A 27,009-nucleotide genomic window follows, 5' to 3' on the forward strand; every position below is an offset into this window, starting at 1 on the left:
TCTGTCCGTCTCTCTCTCCCTCCCTCCCTCTCTGTATCCCCCTCTCTTCTTCCCTCCCTCCCTCTCTGTATCCCCCTCCCTCCCTCCCTCCCTCCCTCTCTCTCTACCCCCCTCTCTGTCCGTCTCTCTCTCTCTCCCTCCCTCTCTGCCTCTGTGTCCCTCCCCCAGCAGTCGAGTGTCGGATTTTTCTCCTAATTGGGAGCTGGGTGTGCTGTCGTCATCTCGCTGTAGAAGTGACGCTTGATTTTAGTCAGAGGCAAAGGAGAGGGTTCCCTCCCCCTGCCCCCCCCCCCCCCTCCCTCCTGCCTAGCCCTGCCTCCAGCAGCTCAGCCAGTATAAAAGGCAGCTTCGCATCAGTGTTCAGCACCAGGTCCAGGAACAGCAGCAGGAGGACTGGTCACAGGCTGAGGCAGCCCCAGAGAGACAGAGACAGAGACAGAGAGACAGAGCCAGGGGCAGGGAGAGGAGACGGACAAGAGCAACATGTACAGATCCACCAAGGGGGCGTCTAAAGCCAGGAGGGACCAGATCAACTCCGAGATCAGGAACCTCCGGGAGTTACTGCCAATTTGTGCGTCGGATAAATCCAGACTTTCCTATCTCCACATCATGTCACTGGCTTGCATCTATACGAGGAAATCTGTCTTCTTTGGCCCAGGTAAGACTATCTGGCTCTCAAACGCACCCAAATGTAAATAGAGTCACACAAAGGGGCCATTCAGTCCATCGCGTGACTGTGCTATCCTCTTTCAAAGTCCTGTCCAGTTATCCACTTTGGCAATGTGTTTGCAGAGGTCATAAAATCCCCCACTGCTGCTCCCCTTCCCCTAGTCCCTCACCCTCTTCTCCCTCACCCCCACCCTCTCTCCCGTCCCTCTCTCGCTTCCCTCCCTCACCCCACTCTCCCTCCCTCACCCCACTCTCCCTCCCTCACCCCACTCTCCCTCCCTCACCCCACTCTCCCTGCCGTCCCTCGCTTCCCTCTCTCCCGTCCCTCTCCCCGCCCCAGTCCCCTGTTCCTTTCCGACAAGGATCTCACTCACCCTCTCTCTCTCTCTCTCTCTCTCTCCAGAAGCTGCCTTGGAAGGGGCTCTCCCTCTCATCTCCTCCCCGGAGCTGGCTGACTTTCTGAAGTCTCTCCCCGGCTTCCTGATCGCCCTGAACAGCGAGGGGAAACTCATCTACGTGTCGGAGAATGTGTCTGAGCATTTGGGCCACTCGATGGTAAGCTGGCAGCCGGTCTGGTCGCCCCTTTCTTGAAACATTACGGCTGCTTTATGTTTGTGTAGAGGTACACGGCTGCTGTGGCTTTAAACGGTGGATCTTTGCTGTGTTTCAGGTGGATCTGGTAGCTCAGGGTGACAGTATCTATGATATTACAGACTCGCTGGATCATCTCGTGTTGAGCAGTAACCTAATGTTTAGCTCTCTGTCAGAACCCGGTGAGTAATCGCTCTGTCTCCCTCCCTCCCTCCCTCTCTCAGTGAATGGAAGATTTATTCTCACACCCCGACTCTCTCCTAACCTTCTCCTCCACTTTGTCTGCCCGCAGAGCGCCTCTTTCGCTGCCACTTTAACACCTCCAGGTCGGTCAGGAGGCAGAGTGCAGGCAACAAGTTGGTCCTGATTAGGGGCCGCTACCACCAGCCCCCGCCCGGGGCCTACTGGTCCTCCAAACCGGTCTTCATTGCCTTCTGCACTCCTCTGGATACCAGACCTCGTCTCTTCGACAATCACCTGTTCCTGGGCTTCTTCGAGAGTCAGCACGCCAAGGATATGATGTTCACGGAGCTTTCTGACAGGTAAGAGGCCAAGTACACACACCTGTCTCATGTATACACACTCACCTGTCCATGTACACACACTCACCTGTCCATGTACACACACTCACCTGTCCATGTACACACACTCACCTGTCCACGTACACACAGTCGCCTGTCCTGCGAACACGCAATCACCTGTCCATGTACACAGTCACCTGTCCTGCGAACACGCAATCACCTGTCCATGTACACAGTCACCTGTCCTGCGTACACGCACTCACCTGTCCATGTACACACAGTCGCCTGTCCTGCGAACACGCACTCACCTGTCCATGTACACACAGTCGCCTGTCCATGTACACGCACTCACCTGTCCATGTACACACAGTCGCCTGTCCATGTACACACACTCACCTGTCCATGTACACGCACTCACCTGTCCATGTACACACAGTCGCCTGTCCTGCGAACACGCACTCACCTGTCCCATGCACACACACTCACCTATACTGCGTACACGCACTCACCTGTCCATGTACACACATTCATCTGGCCCATATATACACACTCATCTGTCCCATGTACACAGTCACATGTCGCATATATGCACACTCACTTGTCCTGTGTACACACACACACTTATCCTGTGTACACACACTCACTTGTCCCATGTACACACACTCACCTTCCTGCACACATTCACCTGTCCTGTATACACACATACAACTGCCGTGCGCACACACTTACCTGTCCTGCATACACACACTCACTGTACAGTACACACACACACACACACTTGTTGCGAGTGACTAATCCTGTTCTCTCCCCCTGCAGTGTTGGCTACTATCTGGGTTACCAGAAGACTGAACTCATTGGAAAATCCTGGTACAACCTCCTCCATCCTCAGGATCTGCCCCACGCTTCTGCTCAGCACAGTCGATTTTGTAAGTATTGAGCGAGAGAGATTTCCTCAGTGTGTGGCTCTCTGCAATTATTCCCTCACCCCCAGGCAGTGTGTGTGCTAAAGGCTTCTCTCTGTTCCTTGTTGTTTTCCAGTGAGTGGAGGGAATGAAGCCAGGGTGGAGATGGTTGTCCGCCTGCAGTGTAAAGATGCTCTGTGGACCTGGGTCTATATGGTGACTCAGGTGGAAAGTGCTGAGGTTCCCATGTTGTGTTACAACTACATCGTAAGGTAAGGATATAAACGCACACAGGGAGCATTCTACCATAACCTTCACTGCACCACCAAACCATAGCAACATCATGGGGCCATTCAGTCCATCCTCTCTGTGCTGGCCCTTTGGAAGATGTATCCAATCTGTCCCCCAGCTCTTTCCCCCACAGCTCCGCGGAATCCTCCTTTCCCAGTATTTCCCCGATCCCCGGGCGGGAAAGTGGAGCTGAGTCCACAAAAGATCAGCCATGATCTCATTGAATGGCGGAGCAGGCTCGAGGGGCCAGGTGGCCCACTCCTGCTCCGAGTTCTTACGCTCTTATGTTCTCTCCAAGGCCACGACGCCCTTCCTGAAGTTTGGGCACCGGGATTGGACCCAGTCCCCCAGCTGGGGTCTAACCCGTGTTGAGAAAGGGTCTCGCATCATGTCCTTGTTGTAACGTGCGTGTCTGTTTGTGGAGATATCGGAGTTTGTTCTTATGAGGGCCTACCTTGTTGTTTTTCAGCGAATCGGAAGCTTGGTGTCTTCGGCAGCAGCTGATCGACGAGCAGGAGGACCCCCTGCTCTTTCCGTACACCCTGCCCCCTCACTGGGAGACGGTCCAGTCTCCAAGCTACCTGTCCAGCCCCGACACAGTCTTCACGCCGATGGCCAGTACCCCAACCAGTGGGGTTTCCGCCCAGTCCTTCGATTTCAGCGGCATTTGCGGCCTCGACTTTGCTGAGGCCCCTGCGTCGGCCGCGAGGGAAGAGGACAACCAGCTGCTCAACCGGGGGGGGCTTCCCCCCCTTCCACCGCAGGAGAAGCAGGAGAGTGGCCCGAGGGAGTCCGACCGGGCCGGCAAGCTCCCAGAGTTGTCTTACAGCGACTGCATGTTCGTCAACAATTCGCCCACCCCGCCCTGCACCCCCCAGCTGCTGGGCCATACCTTCCTCTTTGGCGGCCCCGAGCCATTTGGACAGACCTCCGCCACCGGGATCTACTATCCCCTCGAGCCCTGCGCCTCGCTGTACGAGAGACTTCCCCCTTCGCCCGATAGCCCAGGAGGCGGAGGCTGCACTGTCATGGGCCTGCCCCAGGTACCCACGCCACTCTACATCCACGTGCCCAGTACCCCGGAGGGCCTCCTGACCCCAGAGGCCTCGCCCATCAAGCTGCCCGCTGGCTCTTACTTTGGTTATTTAGAGGGGATGGAACGGACCCAGCTCGACGCCCTGGCCAAGCGTTTAGGCTGCCACCTGGTGGACACCCGGGAGGCCTGCTCGGACGCGGAGCACGGCGACCCGCAGCCGGCCGATACCAAAGACGTCTGCGAGGTCCGCAGCTCCTCCCTCCCGGCCGAGGCCCCCATCCTGGATTTCCAAGCCCTCAAGCAGTGCAGGAGCGTAGACTTCTCCATGCTGAGCTTCGGCGAGGCGGACGCCGAGGACGAAGACGCCATCGAGAACATTTTGAAGGACCTGGGCGCTCCCACAATGGAGGGAGGAGCTCCGGGTCCCAGCTGCCGCCATCCGTGTGGGAATTCCGATAGCCCCACCAATGCGGAATCCGGGGCGGGAGCAGCCTACATCCCGGATGCCTGTCCCGCAACCGACCTGTCCCCTGAAGAACAATCCTTCCTTGAAGAGTTGACTTCGTACGAAACTGTATTTGAGACATTTGCCTCAAGGTCTCCCTGTGATGGGTTTGTCAATGAGTTGTATCAACTCCACAGTCAAGGCCACGAGTACTTCTACCAAGGTAAGCCCAGCGCCGTATCAGCCTGTTAATAATCAGATCAAACATGCAGCGAGGAGGACCCCCACATACACCATGGCCAATCTCTACCCCTCCACAGAAAATCCAGCAATTCTCAATTTCAAAGTGCCACCAAGGGGGGAGGGGTTCCACCTCCCCCTCTGTTTCTGAGGGCGGGGTCGGTGTTGCCACCCTGTGAGGTATAACTCCGGTCCTGAATAGCCAGTGTCCTGTGTGAAGGGGGTTGATCTGTTTGGAGAGGGGGGCAGTCGCCAACTCAGGCACCAAATGGCAAAACCTAACCCCTCCAACCCCCACCACAACCCCCCACCCCCCACCCCACCACAACCCCCCCCCTCCACCCCACCACAACCCCCCCCTCCACCCCAACCGAAACCCTCCCCCACCCAAACCCTCCCCCCATCCCAACCCCCCCCACCCGAAACCCTCCCCCACCTAAACCCTCCCCCCACCTCAAACCCTCCACCCCAACCCAAACCCTCCCCCCCCACCCCAAACTCTCCACCCCCCCATCCCAAACCCTCCCCCATCCCAAACCGTCCCCCCACCCCAAACCCTCCACCCCCCCACCCAAAACCTCCCCCCCACCCCAAACCCTCCACCCCCATCCCAAACCCTCCACCCACATCCCAAACCTTCCCCCCCAACCGAAACCCTCCCCCACCCAACCGAAACCCTCCCCACCCAAACCATCCCCCACCCCAAACCCTCCACCCCCCATCCCAAACCCTCCCCCCCAACCGAAACCCTCCCCCACCCAAACCCTCCCCCCCAACCGAAACCCTCCCCCACCCAAACCCTCCCCCACCCCAAACCCACCCCCCACCCCAAACCCAACCCCCACCCAAACCCTCCCCCACCCCAAACCCACCCCCCCACCACAAACCCTCCCCCATCCCACAAACCCTCCCCCACCCAAATCCAACCCCCACCCCAAACCGTCCACCCCAAACCCACCACCCCAACCAACACCCTCCCACCCCCCATCCACAACCTCCCCCACCCAAACCCTCCACCCCAAATCCTTCCGCCCACCCCAAACATCCAACTCCCCCCATCCACATCCTCCCCACCCAACGCCCCCCCCCCCCCCCACCACCTCCAACCACTGCAGTCCCCCCCCCCCTAAATCCCCCTATCCCAAACCCAACCCACCCCAGATCTCTCCCCCCCCCCATTTCTGGAACCACCTGCAATTCTTTCCCCTAATGTCAGAAAGTTGATAAAAAGTTTTGAATTGGGGTTCACTGGGGTGGGTAAGAATGGCCGAATCTCACTCCGACACCTCTCCCGACTGTGATATCTTAAAAAGATAATAATCCTGCATGTGCTCCGCCCCCATCCACATTAGACATTTTGCGGAAAATAGGTTATTGGAATAGAATGGAAAATAGCTGTGTAAACGTGTCACGATGTAATGACACACTCCCACCTGGAGAGGGCGTAACTTGTGATGAACACAGTGGGACGGGATTATTCTCTGACTAACTGGTTGTTTTTTTTCTCTCTCTCTTTACAGATGGAAGTGGAGGTAATCCCTCATTCTGAAATAAGTCTGTGACTTGCACTTCATCGAGTACGACATATTGTCATATTTTCTGAAGCTACGATCATCAAAGATATTTCTTTGAAACCAAGGACACTGTTTAAAGCTCGCGACTTCGCTCCTTACAACGCACTGCATGGGGTTCGGGGAGGGTGGGGGGGGGGGGGGGCTGGGAGGAAAAGGGTGTGTGCAAACCTTCCTTTTATTTTGTAACATTTCAGGCAATGCAAGTTATCAGTGTAATATTTAAACTCTGAGTAGACTTGTGTCGCCGTGCAGAAGGATATTGTAAGACCTACTTACAGATGTAATTGTATCACTTGTAGTGACTAACCAAATCGTAAGACAGAGATGGATATAATGTTTTTCGGGATAAATACTGTATAAATGACACATTCCGAATGTATTATTCATGTGTCATCATGTCGAATGTAGAACTCTCTACAATTTCAGTATAAGGATTGAATCCTGTTTAAATTCTCGTATTTCCTCACAGAAAGATTATATATGTTTGTACATATATATTAATGTATATTTATTAACAAATGCAAGCATTTTTTTGATAATCTCAGGACACGTACATTGTGAAACTGTGTTTTTGTGTGTACGATCGGAATGTCTTGTGAAAGTTGATGTGATGCAGGAATATTTATATTAAAGAGTGCATTTCAAAGTTACACCCTCTCCCTGAAGGTTTCTTCTGTCCAGAGATTTGGGGTATTGGGAGCAGTTTTGGGCCCCGTATCTAAGGAAGGATGAGCTGGGGCCTTGGAAAGGGGCCAGAGGAGGTTGACACGAATGATCCCCAGAATGAAGAGCTTGTCGTATGAGGAACGGTCGAGGACTCTGGGTCTGTACTCGTTGGAGTTTAGAAGGATGAGGGGGGATCTTATTGAAACTTGCAGGATACTGCGAGGCCTGGATAGAGGGGGCGTGGAGAGGATGTTTCCACTTGTAGGAAAAACTAGAAGCAGAGGGCACAGCCTCAGACTGAAGGGACGATCCTTTAAAACAGAGATGAGGAGGAATTTCTTCAGCCAGAGGGTGGGGAATCTGTGGAACTCTTTGCCGCAGAAGGCTGTGGGAGGCCAAATCACTGAGTGTCTTTAAGACAGAGATAGATAGGTTCTTGATTAATGAGGGGATCAGGGGTTATGGGGAGAAGGCAGGAGAATGGGGATGAGAAAATATCAGCCGTGATTGAATGGCGGAGCAGACTCGATGGGCCGAGTGGCCTAATTCTGCTCCCGTGTCTTAGGAAAAAAATGAAATGAAAATCGCTTATTGTCACAAGTAGGCTTCAAAATGAAGTTACTGTGAAAAGCCCCTAGTCGCCACATTCCGGCGCCTGTTCGGGGAGGCTGGAACGGGAATTGAACCGTGCTGCTGGCCTGCCTTGGTCTGCTTTAAAAGCCAGCGATTTAGCCCTGTGCTAGACCAGCCCCTGGTCGAAGAATTACTCACTCCACGTTGCGTACACAGCGTTGCGTACACAGCAAAGGGCTCCTTTTCTCGGAGTGTGATTCGTTACTGGGGTTTCTCTCCCCCCCCCGCCCCCCCAGCAGTTACAAGTTCAAATCCCAATTCAGGGCTCGGTGGCTCTGGATGTGTTTGTAACCTAATCACACGGGTCGATTCTCAGCCTGCAAGTCCTCCACCGTGCCGGAGTAAGAGCGCGAGAGAGTCCTGGTCAGACAAGCTGCAGAAAGGCTACGCAGAATTGCTACAGGACCTCTCCCAGCCTAATCACCGACCCATCCACTGGGAATCCACAGCCCCCGAAGCCCTCTTAGTGCCTGACACCGGGATCGTCAGCAGCCACTGTTGTGATGTGGGAAACGCAGCAGCCAATTTACACACAGCAAGATCCCACACACAGCAATGTGAGAATGGCCCAGATCATCTGTTTTTAGTGATGTTGGTCGAGGGATAATTATTTGCCCCCGGACTCCGATGAGAGGTCTCACCCCCCACAATCCTTCACCATCCCCGCTGCTTTTCCAAGAGTGGCTGTGGGATCTTTTACTCCCACCACAGAGGGAAGACAGAGCCTGGGTTTACTGTCTCATCCTGAAAGACGGCACCTCCCACAGTGCGGCACTCCCTCAGTACTGACCCTCTGACAGTGCGGCACTCCCTCAATACTGACCCTCTGACAGTGCAGCACTCCCTCAGTACTGACCCTCTGACAGTGCAGCACTCCCTCAGTACTGACCCTCTGACAGTGCAGCACTCCCTCAGTACTGACCCTCTGACAGTGCGGCACTCCCTCAATACTGACCCTCTGACAGTGCAGCACTCCCTCAGTACTGACCCTCTGACAGTGCAGCACTCCCTCAGTACTGACCCTCCGACAGTGCGGCGCTCCCTCAGTACTGACCCTCTGACAGTGCGGCATTCCATCAGTACTGACCCTCTGACAGTGCGGCACTCCCTCAGTACTGACCCTCCGACAGTGCGGCACTCCCTCAGTACTGACCCTCCGACAGTGCGGCACTCCCTCAGTACTGACCCTCTGACAGTGTGGCACTCCCTCAGTACTGACCCTCTGACAGTGCGGCACTCCCTCAGTACGGACCCTCTGACAGTGCGGCACTCCCTCAGTACTGACCCTCTGACAGTGCGGCACTCCCTCAGTACTGACCCTCTGACAGTGCGGCACTCCCTCAGTACTGACCATCTGACAGTGCGGCACTCCCTCAGTACTGACCCTCTGACAGTGCGGCACTCCCTCAGTACTGACCCTCTGACAGTGCGGCACTCCCTCAGTACTGACCCTCTGACAGTGCGGCACTCCCTCAGTACTGACCCTTTGACAGTGCGGCGCTCCCTCAGTACTGAACATCTAACAGTGCAGCACTCCCTCAGTACTCACCCTCGGACAGTGCGGCGCTCCCTCAGTACTGACCCACTGACAGTTCGGTACTCCCTCAGTACTGACCCTCTGACAGTGCGGCACTCCCTCAATACTGACCCTCTGACAGTGCAGCACTCCCTCAGTACTGACCCTCTGACAGTGTGGCGCTCCCTCAGTACTGACCCTCTGACAGTGCGGCACTCCCTCAGTACTGACCCTCTGACAGTGCGACACTCCCTCAGTACTGACACTCTGACAGTGCGGCACTCCCTCAGTACTGACCCTCTGACAGTGCGGCACTCCCTCAGTACTGACCCTCTGACAGTGCGGCACTCCCTCAGTACTGACCCTCTGACAGTGCGGCACTCCCTCAGTACTGACCCTCTGACAGTGCGGTGCTCCCTCAGTACTGAACATCTAACAGTGCGGCACTCCCTCAGTACTGACCCTCGGACAGTGCGGCGCTCCCTCAGTACTGACCCTCGGACAGTTCGGCACTCCCTCAGTACTGACCCTCTGACAGTGCGGCACTCCCTCAGTACTGACCGTCTTACAGTGCAGCACTCCCTCAGTACTGACCCTCTGACAGTGCAGCGCTCCCTCAGTACTGACCCTCTGACAGTGCGGCACTCCCTCAGTACTGACCCTCTGACAGTGCGGTACTCCCTCAGTACTGACCCTGTGACAGTGCGGCACTCCCTCAGTACTGACCCTCTGATAGTGCGGCACTCCCTCAGTACTGACCCTCTGACAGTGCGGCACTCCCTCAATACTGACCCTCTGACAGTGCAGCACTCCCTCAGTACTGACCCTCTGACAGTGCGCACTCCCTCAGTACTGACCCTCTGACAGTGTGGCACTCCATCAGTACTGAACCTCTGACAGTGCGGCACTCCCTCAGTACTGACCCTCGAACAGTGCGGCGCTCCCTCAGTACTGACCCTCTGACAGCGCGGGGCTCCCTCAGTACTGACCCTCTGACAGTGCGGCACTCCCTCAGTACTGACCCTCTGACAGTGCGGCACTCCCTCAGTACTGACACACTGACAGTGTGGCACTCCCACAGTACCGACGCTCCGACAGTGCGGCACTCCCTCAGTACTGACCCTCTGACAGAGCAGTACTCCCTCAGTACTGACCCTCTGACAGTGCAGCGCTCCCTCAGTACTGACCCTCTGACAGTGCAGCGCTCCCTCAGTACTGACCCTCTGACAGTGCGACGCTCCCTCAGTACTGACCCTCGAACAGTGCGGCGCTCCCTCAGTGCTGACCCTCTGACAGTGCGGGGCTCCCTCAGTACTGACCCTCTGACAGTGCGGCACTCCCTCAGTACTGACCCTCTGACAGTGTGGGGCTCCCTCAGTACTGACCCTCTGACAGTGCGGCACTCCCTCAGTACTGATCCTCTGACAGAGCAGCACTCCCTCAGTACTGACCCTCTGACAGTGCTGTGCTCCCTCAGTACTGACACTCTGACAGTGCGACGCTCCCTCAGTACTGACCCTCGAACAGTGTGGCGCTCCCTCAGTACTGACCCTCTGACAGTGCGGGGCTCGCTCAGTACTGACCCTCTGACAGGGCGGCACTCCCTCAGTACTGACCCTCTGACAGTGCAGCACTCCCTCAGTACCGACCCTCTGACAGTGCGGCACTCCCTCAGTACTGACCCTCTGACAGTGCGGCACTCCCTCAGTACTGACCCTCTGACAGTGCAGCACTCCCTCAGTACTGACCCTCTGACAGTGCGGCGCTCCCTCAGTACTGACCCTCTGACAGTGAGGCACTCCCTCAGTACTGACCCTCTGACAGTGCGGCACTCCCTCAGTACTGACCCTCTGACAGTGCGGCACTCCCTCAGTACTGACCCTCGGACAGTGCGGCGCTCCCTCTGTACTAACCCTCTGACAGTGCGGTACTCCCTCAGTACTGACACTCTGACAGTGCGGCACTCCCTCAGTTCTGACCCTCTGACAGTGCAGCACTCCCTCAGTACTGACCCTCTGACAGTGCGGCGCTCCCTCAGTAACTACCCTCTGACAGTGAGGCACTCCCTCAGTACTGACCCTCTGACAGTGAGGCACTCCCTCAGTACTGACCCTCGAACAGTGCGGCGCTCCCTCAGTACTGACTCTCTGACAGTGCGGGGCTCCCTCAGTACTGTCCCTCTGACAGTGCGGCACTCCCTCAGTACTGATCCTCTGACAGTGCAGCGCTCCCTCAGTACTGACCCTCTGACAGTGCAGCGCTCCCTCAGTACTGACCCTCTGACAGTGCGACGTTCCCTCAGTACTGACCCTCGAACAGTGCGGCGCTCCCTCAGTACTGACCCTCTGACAGTGCGGGGCTCCCTCAGTACTGACCCTCTGACAGTGCGGCACTCCCTCAGTACTGACCCTCTGACAGTGCGGGGCTCCCTCAGTACTGACCCTCTGACAGTGCGGCACTCCCTCAGAACTGACCCTCTGACAGTGCAGGGCTCCCTCAGTACTGACCCTCTGACAGTGCGGCACTCCTCAAACTGATCCTCGAACAGTGCGGCACTCCCTCAGCACTGACCCTCTGACAGTGCGGTACTCCCTCAGTACTGACCCTCTGACAGTGCGGCACTCCCTCAGTACTGACCCTCTGACAGTGCGGCACTCCCTCAGTCCTGATCCTCTGACAGAGCAGCGCTCCCTCAGTACTGACCCTCTGACAGTGCGGCACTCCCTCAGTACAGACCCTCTGACAGTGTGGGGCTCCCTCAGTACTGACCCTCTGACAGTGCAGCACTCCCTCAGTACTGACCCTCTGACAGTGCAGCGCTCCCTCAGTACTGACCCTCTGACAGTGCGACGCTCCCTCAGTACTGACCCTCGAACACTGCGGCGCTCCCTCAGTACTGACCCTCTGACAGTGCGGGGCTCCCTCAGTACTGACCCTCTGACAGTGCGGCACTCCCTCAGTACTGACCCTCTGACAGAGCAACACTCCCTCAGTACTGACCCTCTGACAGTGCAGCGCTCCCTCAGTACTGACCCTCTGACAGTGCGACGCTCCCTCAGTACTGTCCCTCGAACAGTGCGGCGCTCCCTCAGTACTGACCCTCTGACAGTGCGGGGCTCCCTCAGTACTGACCCTCTGACAGGGCGGCACTCCCTCAGTACGGACCCTCTGACAGTGCAGCACTCCCTCAGTACTGACCCTCAGACAGTGCAGCACTCCCTCTGTACCGACCCTCTGACAGTGCGGCACTCCCTCAGTACTGACCCTCTGACAGTGCGGCACTCCCTCAGTACTGACCCTCTGACAGTGCAGCACTCCCTCAGTACTGACCCTCTGACAGTGCGGCGCTCCCTCAGTACTGACCCTCTGACAGTGAGGCACTCCCTCAGTACTGACCCTCTGACAGTGCGGCACTCCCTCAGTACTGACCCTCTGACAGTGCGGCACTCCCTCAGTACTGACCCTCGGAAAGTGCGGCGCTCCCTCAGTACTAACCCTCTGACAGTGCGGTACTCCCTCAGTACTGACACTCTGACAGTGCGGCACTCCCTCAGTACTGACCCTCTGACAGTGCAGCACTCCCTCAGTACTGACCCTCTGACAGTGCGGCGCTCCCTCAGTACCTACCCTCTGACAGTGAGGCACTCCCTCAGTACTGACCCTCTGACAGTGAGGCACTCCATCAGTACTGACCCTCGAACAGTGCGGGGCTCCCTCAGTACTGACCCTCTGACAGTGCGGCACTCCCTCAGTACTGACTCTCGCTGACAGTGCGGCACTCCCACAGTACTGACCCTCTGACAGTGCGGCACTCCGTCAGTACTGACCCTCTGACAGTGCGGTACTCCCTCAGTACTGACCCTGTGACAGTGCGGCACTCCCTCAGTACTGACTCTCGCTGACAGTGCGGCACTCCCTCAGTACTGACCCTCTGACAGTGCGGCACTCCCTCAGTCCTGACCCTCTGATAGTGCGGCACTCCCTCAGTACTGACTCTCGCTGACAGTGCGGCACTCCCACAGTACTGACCCTCTGACAGTGCGGCACTCCGTCAGTACTGACCCTCTGACAGTGCGGCACTCCCTCAGTACTGACCCTCTGACAGTGCGGCACTCCGTCAGTACTGACCCTCTGACAGTGCGGCACTCCCTCAGTACTGACCCTCTGACAGTGCGGGGCTCCGTCAGTACTGACCCTCTGACAGTGCAGCACTCCCTCAGTACTGACCCTCTGACAGTGCGGCACTCCCTCGGTACAGACCCTCTGACAGTGCGGCACTCCCTCAGTACTGACCCTCTGACAGTGCGGCACTCCCTCAGTACTGACACTCTGACAGTGCAGCACTCCCTCAGTACTGACCCTCTGACAGTGCGGCACTCCCTCAGTACCGACACTCTGACAGTGGCGCACTCCCTCAGTACTGACCCTCTGACAGTGCAGCGCTCCCTCAGTACTGACCCTCTGACAGTGCGACGCTCCCTCAGTACTGACCCTCGCACAGTGCGGCGCTCCCTCAGTACTGACCCTCTGACAGTGCGGCACTCCCTCAGTACTGACCCTCTGACAGTGCGGCACTCCCTCAGTACTGACCCTCTGACAGTGCGGCACTCCCTCAGTACTGACCCTCTGACAGTGCGGCACTCCCTCAGTACTGACCCTCTGACAGTGCAGCACTCCCTCAGTACTGACCCTCTGACAGTGCGGGGCTCCCTCAGTACTGACCCTCTGACAGTGCGGCACTCCCTCAGTACTGACCCTCTGACAGTGCGGCACTCCCTCAGTACTGACCCACTGACAGTGTGGCACTCCCTCAGTACCGACCCTCCGACAGTGCGGCACTCCCTCAGTACTGACCCTCTGACAGAGCAGCACTCCCTCAGTACTGACCCTCTGACAGTGCAGCGCTCCATCAGTACTGACCCTCTGACAGTGCAGCGCTCCCTCAGTACTGACCCTCTGACAGTGCGACGCTCCCTCAGTACTGACCCTCGAACACTGCGGCGCTCCCTCAGTACTGACCCTCTGACAGTGCAGCGCTCCCTCAGTACTGACCCTCTGACAGTGCAGCGCTCCCTCAGTACTGACCCCCGAACAGTGCGGCGCTCCTTCAGAACTGACCCTCTGACAGTGCGGGGCTCCCTCAGTACTGACCCTCTGACAGTGCGGCACTCCCTCAGTACTGACCCTCTGACAGTGCGGGGCTCCCTCAGTACTGACCCTCTGACAGTGCGGGGCTCCCTCAGTACTGACCCTCTGACAGTGCGGCACTCCCTCAGTACTGACCCACTGACAGTGTGGCACTCCCTCAGTACCGACCCTCCGACAGTGCGGCACTCCCTCAGTACTGACCCTCTGACAGAGCAGCACTCCCTCAGTACTGACCCTCTGACAGTGCAGCGCTCCCTTAGTACTGACCCTCTGACAGTGCAGCGCTCCCTCAGTACTGACCCTCTGACAGTGCGACGCTCCCTCAGTACTGACCCTCGAACAGTGCGGCGCTCCCTCAGAACTGACCCTCTGACAGTGCGGGGCTCCCTCAGTACTGACCCTCTGACAGTGCGGTACTCCCTCAGTACTGACCCTGTGACAGTGCGGCACTCCCTCAGTACTGACTCTCGCTGACAGTGCGGCACTCCCTCAGTCCTGACCCTCTGACAGTGCGGCACTCCCTCAGTACTGACTCTCGCTGACAGTGCGGCACTCCCACAGTACTGACCCTCTGACAGTGCGGCACTCCGTCAGTACTGACCCTCTGACAGTGCGGTACTCCCTCAGTACTGACCCTCTGACAGTGCGGCACTCCCTCAGTACTGACCCTCTGACAGTGCGGCACTCCCTCAGTACTGACCCTCTGACAGTGCGGCACTCCGTCAGTACTGACCCTGTGACAGTGCGGCACTCCCTCAGTACTGACTCTCGCTGACAGTGCGGCACTCCCACAGTACTGACCCTCTGACAGTGCGGCACTCCGTCAGTACTGACCCTGTGACAGTGCGGCACTACCTCAGTACTGACTCTCGCTTACAGTGCGGCACTCCCTCAGTCCTGACCCTCTGACAGTGCGGCACTCCCTCAGTACTGACTCTCGCTGACAGTGCGGCACTCCCACAGTACTGACCCTCTGACAGTGCGGCACTCCGTCAGTACTGACCCTCTGACAGTGCGGCACTCCCTCAGTACTGACCCTCTGACAGTGCGGCACTCCCTCAGTACTGACCCTCTGACAGTGCGGCACTCCCTCAGTACTGACCCTCTGACAGTGCGGGGCTCCCTCAGTACTGACCCTCTGCCAGTGCAGCACTCCCTCAGTACTGACCCTCTGACAGTGCGGCACTCCCTCAGTACAGACCCTCTGACAGTGCGGCACTCCCTCAGTACTGACCCTCTGACAGTGCGGCACTCCCTCCGTACTGACCCTCTGACAGTGCGGGGCTCCCTCAGTACTGACCCTCTGACAGTGCGGCACTCCCTCAGTACTGACCCTCTGACAGTGCGGCACTCCCTCAGTACTGACCCTCTGACAGTGCGGCGCTCCCTCAGTACTGACCCTCTGACAGTGCGGCACTCCCTCAGTACTGACCCTCTGACAGTGCAGCACTCCCTCAGTACTGACCCTCTGACAGTGCGGTACTCCCTCAGTACTGACACTCTGACAGTGGCGCACTCCCTCAGTACTGACCCTCTGACAGTGCAGCGCTCCCTCAGTACTGACCCTCTGACAGTGCGACGCTCCCTCAGTACTGACCCTCGCACAGTGCGGCGCTCCCTCAGTACTGACCCTCTGACAGTGCGGCACTCCCTCAGTACTGACCCTCTGACAGTGCGGCACTCCCTCAGTACTGACCCTCTGACAGTGCAGCACTCCCTCAGTACTGATCCTCTGACAGTGCGGGGCTCCCTCAGTACTGACCCTCTGACAGTGCGGCACTCCCTCAGTACTGACCCTCTGACAGTGCGGCACTCCCTCAGTACTGACCCTCTGACAGTTCAGCACTCCGTCAGTACTGACCCTCTGACAGTGCCGCACTCCCTCAGTACTGACCCTCTGACAGTGCAGCGCTCCCTCAGGACTGGCCCTCTGACAGTGCAGCACTCTCTCAGTACTGACCCTCTGACAGTGCAACACTCCCTCAGTACTGACCCTCTGACAGTGCAGCACTCCCTCAGTACTGACCCTCTGACAGTGCGGCACTCCCTCAGTACTGACCCTCTGACAGCGCAGCACTCCCTCTGTACTGACCCTCTGACAGTGCAGCATTCCTCAGTACTGACCCTCTGACAGTGCGGCGCTCCCTCAGTACTGACCCTCTGACAGTGCGGCACTCCCTCAGTACTGACCCTCTGACAGCGCAGCACTCCCTCAGTACTGACCCTCTGACAGTTCGGCACTCCCTCAGTACTGACCCTCTGACAGTGCGGCGCTCCCTCAGTACTGACCCTCTGACAGGGCAGCACTCCCTTAGTACTGACCCACTGACAGTTCGGCACTCCCTCAGTACTGACCCTCTGACAGTGCGGCACTCCCTCAGTACTGACCCTCTGACAGTGCGGCACTCCCTCAGTACTGACCCTCTGACAGTGCGGCGCTCCCTCAGTACTGACCCTCTGACAGTGCGGCGCTCCCTCAGTACTGACCCTCGGACAGTGCGGCGCTCCCTCAGTACTAACCCTCTGACAGTGCGGCACTCCCTCAGTACTGACCCTCTGACAGTGCGGCGCTCCCTCAGTACTGACCCTCTGACAGTGCGGCGCTCCCTCAGTACTGACCCTCGGACAGTGCAGCACTCCCTCAGTACTGACCCTCTGACAGTGCGGTACTCCCTCAGTACTGACACTCTGACAGTGGCGCACTCCCTCAGTACTGACCCTCTGACAGTGCAGCGCTCCCTCAGTACTGACCCTCTGACAGTGCGACGCTCCCTCAGTACTGACCCTCGCACAGTGCGGCGCTCCCTCAGTACTGACCCTCTGACAGTGCGGCACTCCCTCAGTACTGACCCTCTGACAGTGCGGCACTCCCTCAGTACTGACCCTCATACAGTGCAGCACTCCCTCAGTACTGACCCTCTGACAGTGCGGGGCTCCCTCAGTACTGACCCTCTGACAGTGCGGCACTCCCTCAGTACTGACCCTCTGACAGTGCGGCACTCCCTCAGTACTGACCCTCTGACAGTTCAGCACTCCGTCAGTACTGACCCTCTGACAGTGCCGCACTCCCTCAGTACTGACCCTCTGACAGTGCAGCGCTCCCTCAGGACTGGCCCTCTGACAGTGCAGCACTCTCTCAGTACTGACCCTCTGACAGTGCAACACTCCCTCAGTACTGACCCTCTGACAGTGCAGCACTCCCTCAGTACTGACCCTCTGACAGTGCGGCACTCCCTCAGTACTGACCCTCTGACAGCGCAGCACTCCCTCAGTACTGACCCTCTGACAGTGCAGCATTCCTCAGTACTGCCCCTCTGACAGTGCAGCACTCCCTTAGTACTGACTCACTGACAGTTCGGCACTCCCTCAGTACTGACCCTCTGACAGTGCGGCACTCCCTCAGTACTGACCCTCTGACAGTGCGGCACTCCCTCAGTACTGACCCTCTGACAGTGCGGCGCTCCCTCAGTACTGACCCTCTGACAGTGCGGCGCTCCCTCAGTACTGACCCTCGGACAGTGCGGCGCTCCTTCAGTACTAACCCTCTGACAGTGCGGCACTCCCTCAGTACTGACCCTCTGACAGTGCGGCGCTCCCTCAGTACTGACCCTCTGACAGTGCGGCGCTCCCTCAGTACTGACCCTCGGACAGTGCGGCGCTCCCTCAGTACTGACCCTCGGACAGTGCGGCACTCCCTCAGTACTGACCCTGTGACAGTGCGGCACTCCCTCAGTACTGACCCTCTGACAGTGCGGCACTCCCTCAGTACTGACCCACCTGACAGTGCGGCACTCCCTCAGTACTGACCCTCTGACAGTGCGGCACTCACTCAGTACTGACCCTCTGACAGTGCTGCACTCTCTCAGTACTGACCCTCTGACAGTGCGGCACTCCCTCAGTACTGACCCTCTGACAGTGCGGCGCTCCCTCAGTACTGACCCTCTGACAGTGAGGCACTCCCTCAGTACTGACCCTCTGACAGTGCGGCACTCCCTCAGTACTGACCCTCTGACAGTGCGGCACTCCCTCATTACTGACCGTCGGACAGTGCGGCGCTCCCTCAGTACTAACCCTCTGACAGTGCGGTACTCCCTCAGTACTGACACTCTGACAGTGCGGCACTCCCTCAGTACTGACCCTCTGACAGTGCAGCACTCCCTCAGTACTGACCCTCTGACAGTGAGGCACTCCATCAGTACTGACCCTCGGACAGTGCGGCACTCCCTCAGTACTGACCCTCTGACAGTGCGGCACTCCCTCAGTACTGACCCTCTGACAGTGCAGCACTCCCTCAGTACTGACCCTCTGACAGTGCAGCACTCCCTCAGTACTGACCCTCTGACAGTGCGGCACTCCCTCAATACTGACCCTCTGACAGTGCAGCACTCCCTCAGTACTGACCCTCTGACAGTGCAGCACTCCCTCAGTACTGACCCTCCGACAGTGCGGCGCTCCCTCAGTACTGACCCTCTGACAGTGCGGCATTCCATCAGTACTGACCCTCTGACAGTGCGGCACTCCCTCAGTACTGACCCTCCGACAGTGCGGCACTCCCTCAGTACTGACCCTCCGACAGTGCGGCACTCCCTCAGTACTGACCCTCTGACAGTGTGGCACTCCCTCAGTACTGACCCTCTGACAGTGCGGCACTCCCTCAGTACGGACCCTCTGACAGTGCGGCACTCCCTCAGTACTGACCCTCTGACAGTGCGGCACTCCCTCAGTACTGACCCTCTGACAGTGCGGCACTCCCTCAGTACTGACCATCTGACAGTGCGGCACTCCCTCAGTACTGACCCTCTGACAGTGCGGCACTCCCTCAGTACTGACCCTCTGACAGTGCGGCACTCCCTCAGTACTGACCCTCTGACAGTGCGGCACTCCCTCAGTACTGACCCTTTGACAGTGCGGCGCTCCCTCAGTACTGAACATCTAACAGTGCAGCACTCCCTCAGTACTCACCCTCGGACAGTGCGGCGCTCCCTCAGTACTGACCCACTGACAGTTCGGTACTCCCTCAGTACTGACCCTCTGACAGTGCGGCACTCCCTCAATACTGACCCTCTGACAGTGCAGCACTCCCTCAGTACTGACCCTCTGACAGTGTGGCGCTCCCTCAGTACTGACCCTCTGACAGTGCGGCACTCCCTCAGTACTGACCCTCTGACAGTGCGACACTCCCTCAGTACTGACACTCTGACAGTGCGGCACTCCCTCAGTACTGACCCTCTGACAGTGCGGCACTCCCTCAGTACTGACCCTCTGACAGTGCGGCACTCCCTCAGTACTGACCCTCTGACAGTGCGGCACTCCCTCAGTACTGACCCTCTGACAGTGCGGTGCTCCCTCAGTACTGAACATCTAACAGTGCGGCACTCCCTCAGTACTGACCCTCGGACAGTGCGGCGCTCCCTCAGTACTGACCCTCGGACAGTTCGGCACTCCCTCAGTACTGACCCTCTGACAGTGCGGCACTCCCTCAGTACTGACCGTCTTACAGTGCAGCACTCCCTCAGTACTGACCCTCTGACAGTGCAGCGCTCCCTCAGTACTGACCCTCTGACAGTGCGGCACTCCCTCAGTACTGACCCTCTGACAGTGCGGTACTCCCTCAGTACTGACCCTGTGACAGTGCGGCACTCCCTCAGTACTGACCCTCTGATAGTGCGGCACTCCCTCAGTACTGACCCTCTGACAGTGCGGCACTCCCTCAATACTGACCCTCTGACAGTGCAGCACTCCCTCAGTACTGACCCTCTGACAGTGCGCACTCCCTCAGTACTGACCCTCTGACAGTGTGGCACTCCATCAGTACTGAACCTCTGACAGTGCGGCACTCCCTCAGTACTGACCCTCGAACAGTGCGGCGCTCCCTCAGTACTGACCCTCTGACAGCGCGGGGCTCCCTCAGTACTGACCCTCTGACAGTGCGGCACTCCCTCAGTACTGACCCTCTGACAGTGCGGCACTCCCTCAGTACTGACACACTGACAGTGTGGCACTCCCACAGTACCGACGCTCCGACAGTGCGGCACTCCCTCAGTACTGACCCTCTGACAGAGCAGTACTCCCTCAGTACTGACCCTCTGACAGTGCAGCGCTCCCTCAGTACTGACCCTCTGACAGTGCAGCGCTCCCTCAGTACTGACCCTCTGACAGTGCGACGCTCCCTCAGTACTGACCCTCGAACAGTGCGGCGCTCCCTCAGTGCTGACCCTCTGACAGTGCGGGGCTCCCTCAGTACTGACCCTCTGACAGTGCGGCACTCCCTCAGTACTGACCCTCTGACAGTGTGGGGCTCCCTCAGTACTGACCCTCTGACAGTGCGGCACTCCCTCAGTACTGATCCTCTGACAGAGCAGCACTCCCTCAGTACTGACCCTCTGACAGTGCAGCGCTCCCTCAGTACTGACCCTCTGACAGTGCGACGCTCCCTCAGTACTGACCCTCGAACAGTGCGGCGCTCCCTCAGTACTGACCCTCCGACAGTGCGGGGCTCCCTCAGTACTGACCCTCTGACAGTGCGGCACTCCCTCAGTACTGACCCTCTGACAGAGCAGCACTCCCTCAGTACTGACCCTCTGACAGTGCTGTGCTCCCTCAGTACTGACACTCTGACAGTGCGACGCTCCCTCAGTACTGACCCTCGAACAGTGTGGCGCTCCCTCAGTACTGACCCTCTGACAGTGCGGGGCTCGCTCAGTACTGACCCTCTGACAGGGCGGCACTCCCTCAGTACTGACCCTCTGACAGTGCAGCACTCCCTCAGTACCGACCCTCTGACAGTGCGGCACTCCCTCAGTACTGACCCTCTGACAGTGCGGCACTCCCTCAGTACTGACCCTCTGACAGTGCAGCACTCCCTCAGTACTGACCCTCTGACAGTGCGGCGCTCCCTCAGTACTGACCCTCTGACAGTGAGGCACTCCCTCAGTACTGACCCTCTGACAGTGCGGCACTCCCTCAGTACTGACCCTCTGACAGTGCGGCACTCCCTCAGTACTGACCCTCGGACAGTGCGGCGCTCCCTCTGTACTAACCCTCTGACAGTGCGGTACTCCCTCAGTACTGACACTCTGACAGTGCGGCACTCCCTCAGTTCTGACCCTCTGACAGTGCAGCACTCCCTCAGTACTGACCCTCTGACAGTGCGGCGCTCCCTCAGTAACTACCCTCTGACAGTGAGGCACTCCCTCAGTACTGACCCTCTGACAGTGAGGCACTCCCTCAGTACTGACCCTCGAACAGTGCGGCGCTCCCTCAGTACTGACTCTCTGACAGTGCGGGGCTCCCTCAGTACTGTCCCTCTGACAGTGCGGCACTCCCTCAGTACTGATCCTCTGACAGTGCAGCGCTCCCTCAGTACTGACCCTCTGACAGTGCAGCGCTCCCTCAGTACTGACCCTCTGACAGTGCGACGTTCCCTCAGTACTGACCCTCGAACAGTGCGGCGCTCCCTCAGTACTGACCCTCTGACAGTGCGGGGCTCCCTCAGTACTGACCCTCTGACAGTGCGGCACTCCCTCAGTACTGACCCTCTGACAGTGCGGGGCTCCCTCAGTACTGACCCTCTGACAGTGCGGCACTCCCTCAGAACTGACCCTCTGACAGTGCAGGGCTCCCTCAGTACTGACCCTCTGACAGTGCGGCACTCCTCAAACTGATCCTCGAACAGTGCGGCACTCCCTCAGCACTGACCCTCTGACAGTGCGGTACTCCCTCAGTACTGACCCTCTGACAGTGCGGCACTCCCTCAGTACTGACCCTCTGACAGTGCGGCACTCCCTCAGTCCTGATCCTCTGACAGAGCAGCGCTCCCTCAGTACTGACCCTCTGACAGTGCGGCACTCCCTCAGTACAGACCCTCTGACAGTGTGGGGCTCCCTCAGTACTGACCCTCTGACAGTGCAGCACTCCCTCAGTACTGACCCTCTGACAGTGCAGCGCTCCCTCAGTACTGACCCTCTGACAGTGCGACGCTCCCTCAGTACTGACCCTCGAACACTGCGGCGCTCCCTCAGTACTGACCCTCTGACAGTGCGGGGCTCCCTCAGTACTGACCCTCTGACAGTGCGGCACTCCCTCAGTACTGACCCTCTGACAGAGCAACACTCCCTCAGTACTGACCCTCTGACAGTGCAGCGCTCCCTCAGTACTGACCCTCTGACAGTGCGACGCTCCCTCAGTACTGTCCCTCGAACAGTGCGGCGCTCCCTCAGTACTGACCCTCTGACAGTGCGGGGCTCCCTCAGTACTGACCCTCTGACAGGGCGGCACTCCCTCAGTACGGACCCTCTGACAGTGCAGCACTCCCTCAGTACTGACCCTCAGACAGTGCAGCACTCCCTCTGTACCGACCCTCTGACAGTGCGGCACTCCCTCAGTACTGACCCTCTGACAGTGCGGCACTCCCTCAGTACTGACCCTCTGACAGTGCAGCACTCCCTCAGTACTGACCCTCTGACAGTGCGGCGCTCCCTCAGTACTGACCCTCTGACAGTGAGGCACTCCCTCAGTACTGACCCTCTGACAGTGCGGCACTCCCTCAGTACTGACCCTCTGACAGTGCGGCACTCCCTCAGTACTGACCCTCGGAAAGTGCGGCGCTCCCTCAGTACTAACCCTCTGACAGTGCGGTACTCCCTCAGTACTGACACTCTGACAGTGCGGCACTCCCTCAGTACTGACCCTCTGACAGTGCAGCACTCCCTCAGTACTGACCCTCTGACAGTGCGGCGCTCCCTCAGTACCTACCCTCTGACAGTGAGGCACTCCCTCAGTACTGACCCTCTGACAGTGAGGCACTCCATCAGTACTGACCCTCGAACAGTGCGGGGCTACCTCAGTACTGACCCTCTGACAGTGCGGCACTCCCTCAGTACTGACTCTCGCTGACAGTGCGGCACTCCCACAGTACTGACCCTCTGACAGTGCGGCACTCCGTCAGTACTGACCCTCTGACAGTGCGGTACTCCCTCAGTACTGACCCTGTGACAGTGCGGCACTCCCTCAGTACTGACTCTCGCTGACAGTGCGGCACTCCCTCAGTACTGACCCTCTGACAGTGCGGCACTCCCTCAGTCCTGACCCTCTGATAGTGCGGCACTCCCTCAGTACTGACTCTCGCTGACAGTGCGGCACTCCCACAGTACTGACCCTCTGACAGTGCGGCACTCCGTCAGTACTGACCCTCTGACAGTGCGGCACTCCCTCAGTACTGACCCTCTGACAGTGCGGCACTCCGTCAGTACTGACCCTCTGACAGTGCGGCACTCCCTCAGTACTGACCCTCTGACAGTGCGGGGCTCCGTCAGTACTGACCCTCTGACAGTGCAGCACTCCCTCAGTACTGACCCTCTGACAGTGCGGCACTCCCTCGGTACAGACCCTCTGACAGTGCGGCACTCCCTCAGTACTGACCCTCTGACAGTGCGGCACTCCCTCAGTACTGACACTCTGACAGTGCAGCACTCCCTCAGTACTGACCCTCTGACAGTGCGGCACTCCCTCAGTACCGACACTCTGACAGTGGCGCACTCCCTCAGTACTGACCCTCTGACAGTGCAGCGCTCCCTCAGTACTGACCCTCTGACAGTGCGACGCTCCCTCAGTACTGACCCTCGCACAGTGCGGCGCTCCCTCAGTACTGACCCTCTGACAGTGCGGCACTCCCTCAGTACTGACCCTCTGACAGTGCGGCACTCCCTCAGTACTGACCCTCTGACAGTGCGGCACTCCCTCAGTACTGACCCTCTGACAGTGCGGCACTCCCTCAGTACTGACCCTCTGACAGTGCAGCACTCCCTCAGTACTGACCCTCTGACAGTGCGGGGCTCCCTCAGTACTGACCCTCTGACAGTGCGGCACTCCCTCAGTACTGACCCTCTGACAGTGCGGCACTCCCTCAGTACTGACCCACTGACAGTGTGGCACTCCCTCAGTACCGACCCTCCGACAGTGCGGCACTCCCTCAGTACTGACCCTCTGACAGAGCAGCACTCCCTCAGTACTGACCCTCTGACAGTGCAGCGCTCCATCAGTACTGACCCTCTGACAGTGCAGCGCTCCCTCAGTACTGACCCTCTGACAGTGCGACGCTCCCTCAGTACTGACCCTCGAACACTGCGGCGCTCCCTCAGTACTGACCCTCTGACAGTGCAGCGCTCCCTCAGTACTGACCCTCTGACAGTGCAGCGCTCCCTCAGTACTGACCCCCGAACAGTGCGGCGCTCCTTCAGAACTGACCTTCTGACAGTGCGGGGCTCCCTCAGTACTGACCCTCTGACAGTGCGGCACTCCCTCAGTACTGACCCTCTGACAGTGCGGGGCTCCCTCAGTACTGACCCTCTGACAGTGCGGGGCTCCCTCAGTACTGACCCTCTGACAGTGCGGCACTCCCTCAGTACTGACCCACTGACAGTGTGGCACTCCCTCAGTACCGACCCTCCGACAGTGCGGCACTCCCTCAGTACTGACCCTCTGACAGAGCAGCACTCCCTCAGTACTGACCCTCTGACAGTGCAGCGCTCCCTTAGTACTGACCCTCTGACAGTGCAGCGCTCCCTCAGTACTGACCCTCTGACAGTGCGACGCTCCCTCAGTACTGACCCTCGAACAGTGCGGCGCTCCCTCAGAACTGACCCTCTGACAGTGCGGGGCTCCCTCAGTACTGACCCTCTGACAGTGCGGTACTCCCTCAGTACTGACCCTGTGACAGTGCGGCACTCCCTCAGTACTGACTCTCGCTGACAGTGCGGCACTCCCTCAGTCCTGACCCTCTGACAGTGCGGCACTCCCTCAGTACTGACTCTCGCTGACAGTGCGGCACTCCCACAGTACTGACCCTCTGACAGTGCGGCACTCCGTCAGTACTGACCCTCTGACAGTGCGGTACTCCCTCAGTACTGACCCTCTGACAGTGCGGCACTCCCTCAGTACTGACCCTCTGACAGTGCGGCACTCCCTCAGTACTGACCCTCTGACAGTGCGGCACTCCGTCAGTACTGACCCTGTGACAGTGCGGCACTCCCTCAGTACTGACTCTCGCTGACAGTGCGGCACTCCCACAGTACTGACCCTCTGACAGTGCGGCACTCCGTCAGTACTGACCCTGTGACAGTGCGGCACTACCTCAGTACTGACTCTCGCTGACAGTGCGGCACTCCCTCAGTCCTGACCCTCTGACAGTGCGGCACTCCCTCAGTACTGACTCTCGCTGACAGTGCGGCACTCCCACAGTACTGACCCTCTGACAGTGCGGCACTCCGTCAGTACTGACCCTCTGACAGTGCGGCACTCCCTCAGTACTGACCCTCTGACAGTGCGGCACTCCCTCAGTACTGACCCTCTGACAGTGCGGCACTCCCTCAGTACTGACCCTCTGACAGTGCGGGGCTCCCTCAGTACTGACCCTCTGCCAGTGCAGCACTCCCTCAGTACTGACCCTCTGACAGTGCGGCACTCCCTCAGTACAGACCCTCTGACAGTGCGGCACTCCCTCAGTACTGACCCTCTGACAGTGCGGCACTCCCTCCGTACTGACCCTCTGACAGTGCGGGGCTCCCTCAGTACTGACCCTCTGACAGTGCGGCACTCCCTCAGTACTGACCCTCTGACAGTGCGGCACTCCCTCAGTACTGACCCTCTGACAGTGCGGCGCTCCCTCAGTACTGACCCTCTGACAGTGCGGCACTCCCTCAGTACTGACCCTCTGACAGTGCAGCACTCCCTCAGTACTGACCCTCTGACAGTGCGGTACTCCCTCAGTACTGACACTCTGACAGTGGCGCACTCCCTCAGTACTGACCCTCTGACAGTGCAGCGCTCCCTCAGTACTGACCCTCTGACAGTGCGACGCTCCCTCAGTACTGACCCTCGCACAGTGCGGCGCTCCCTCAGTACTGACCCTCTGACAGTGCGGCACTCCCTCAGTACTGACCCTCTGACAGTGCGGCACTCCCTCAGTACTGACCCTCTGACAGTGCAGCACTCCCTCAGTACTGATCCTCTGACAGTGCGGGGCTCCCTCAGTACTGACCCTCTGACAGTGCGGCACTCCCTCAGTACTGACCCTCTGACAGTGCGGCACTCCCTCAGTACTGACCCTCTGACAGTTCAGCACTCCGTCAGTACTGACCCTCTGACAGTGCCGCACTCCCTCAGTACTGACCCTCTGACAGTGCAGCGCTCCCTCAGGACTGGCCCTCTGACAGTGCAGCATTCTCTCAGTACTGACCCTCTGACAGTGCAACACTCCCTCAGTACTGACCCTCTGACAGTGCAGCACTCCCTCAGTACTGACCCTCTGACAGTGCGGCACTCCCTCAGTACTGACCCTCTGACAGCGCAGCACTCCCTCTGTACTGACCCTCTGACAGTGCAGCATTCCTCAGTACTGACCCTCTGACAGTGCGGCGCTCCCTCAGTACTGACCCTCTGACAGTGCGGCACTCCCTCAGTACTGACCCTCTGACAGCGCAGCACTCCCTCAGTACTGACCCTCTGACAGTTCGGCACTCCCTCAGTACTGACCCTCTGACAGTGCGGCGCTCCCTCAGTACTGACCCTCTGACAGGGCAGCACTCCCTTAGTACTGACCCACTGACAGTTCGGCACTCCCTCAGTACTGACCCTCTGACAGTGCGGCACTCCCTCAGTACTGACCCTCTGACAGTGCGGCACTCCCTCAGTACTGACCCTCTGACAGTGCGGCGCTCCCTCAGTACTGACCCTCTGACAGTGCGGCGCTCCCTCAGTACTGACCCTCGGACAGTGCGG

General features: G+C 58.6%; 1 protein-coding gene across 1 annotated transcript; it reads left to right on the top strand.

The window, feature by feature from the left end:
• The first annotated feature begins 407 nt into the window (after positions 1-407).
• Positions 408-6,374, top strand: LOC140400185 (neuronal PAS domain-containing protein 4-like). The gene is made up of 8 exons (XM_072489653.1): positions 408-658; positions 1,073-1,224; positions 1,340-1,442; positions 1,553-1,802; positions 2,598-2,707; positions 2,820-2,955; positions 3,444-4,678; positions 6,216-6,374. Exons 1-8 carry the CDS (start codon positions 484-486, stop codon positions 6,242-6,244), a joined length of 2,190 nt encoding a protein of 729 aa, XP_072345754.1. The 5' UTR covers positions 408-483; the 3' UTR covers positions 6,245-6,374.
• Positions 6,375-27,009: the final 20,635 nt, after the last annotated feature.

Source organism: Scyliorhinus torazame, chromosome 24, assembly GCF_047496885.1.
Source record: "Scyliorhinus torazame isolate Kashiwa2021f chromosome 24, sScyTor2.1, whole genome shotgun sequence".
In the NCBI taxonomy this organism is placed as follows: Eukaryota; Metazoa; Chordata; class Chondrichthyes; order Carcharhiniformes; family Scyliorhinidae; genus Scyliorhinus; species Scyliorhinus torazame.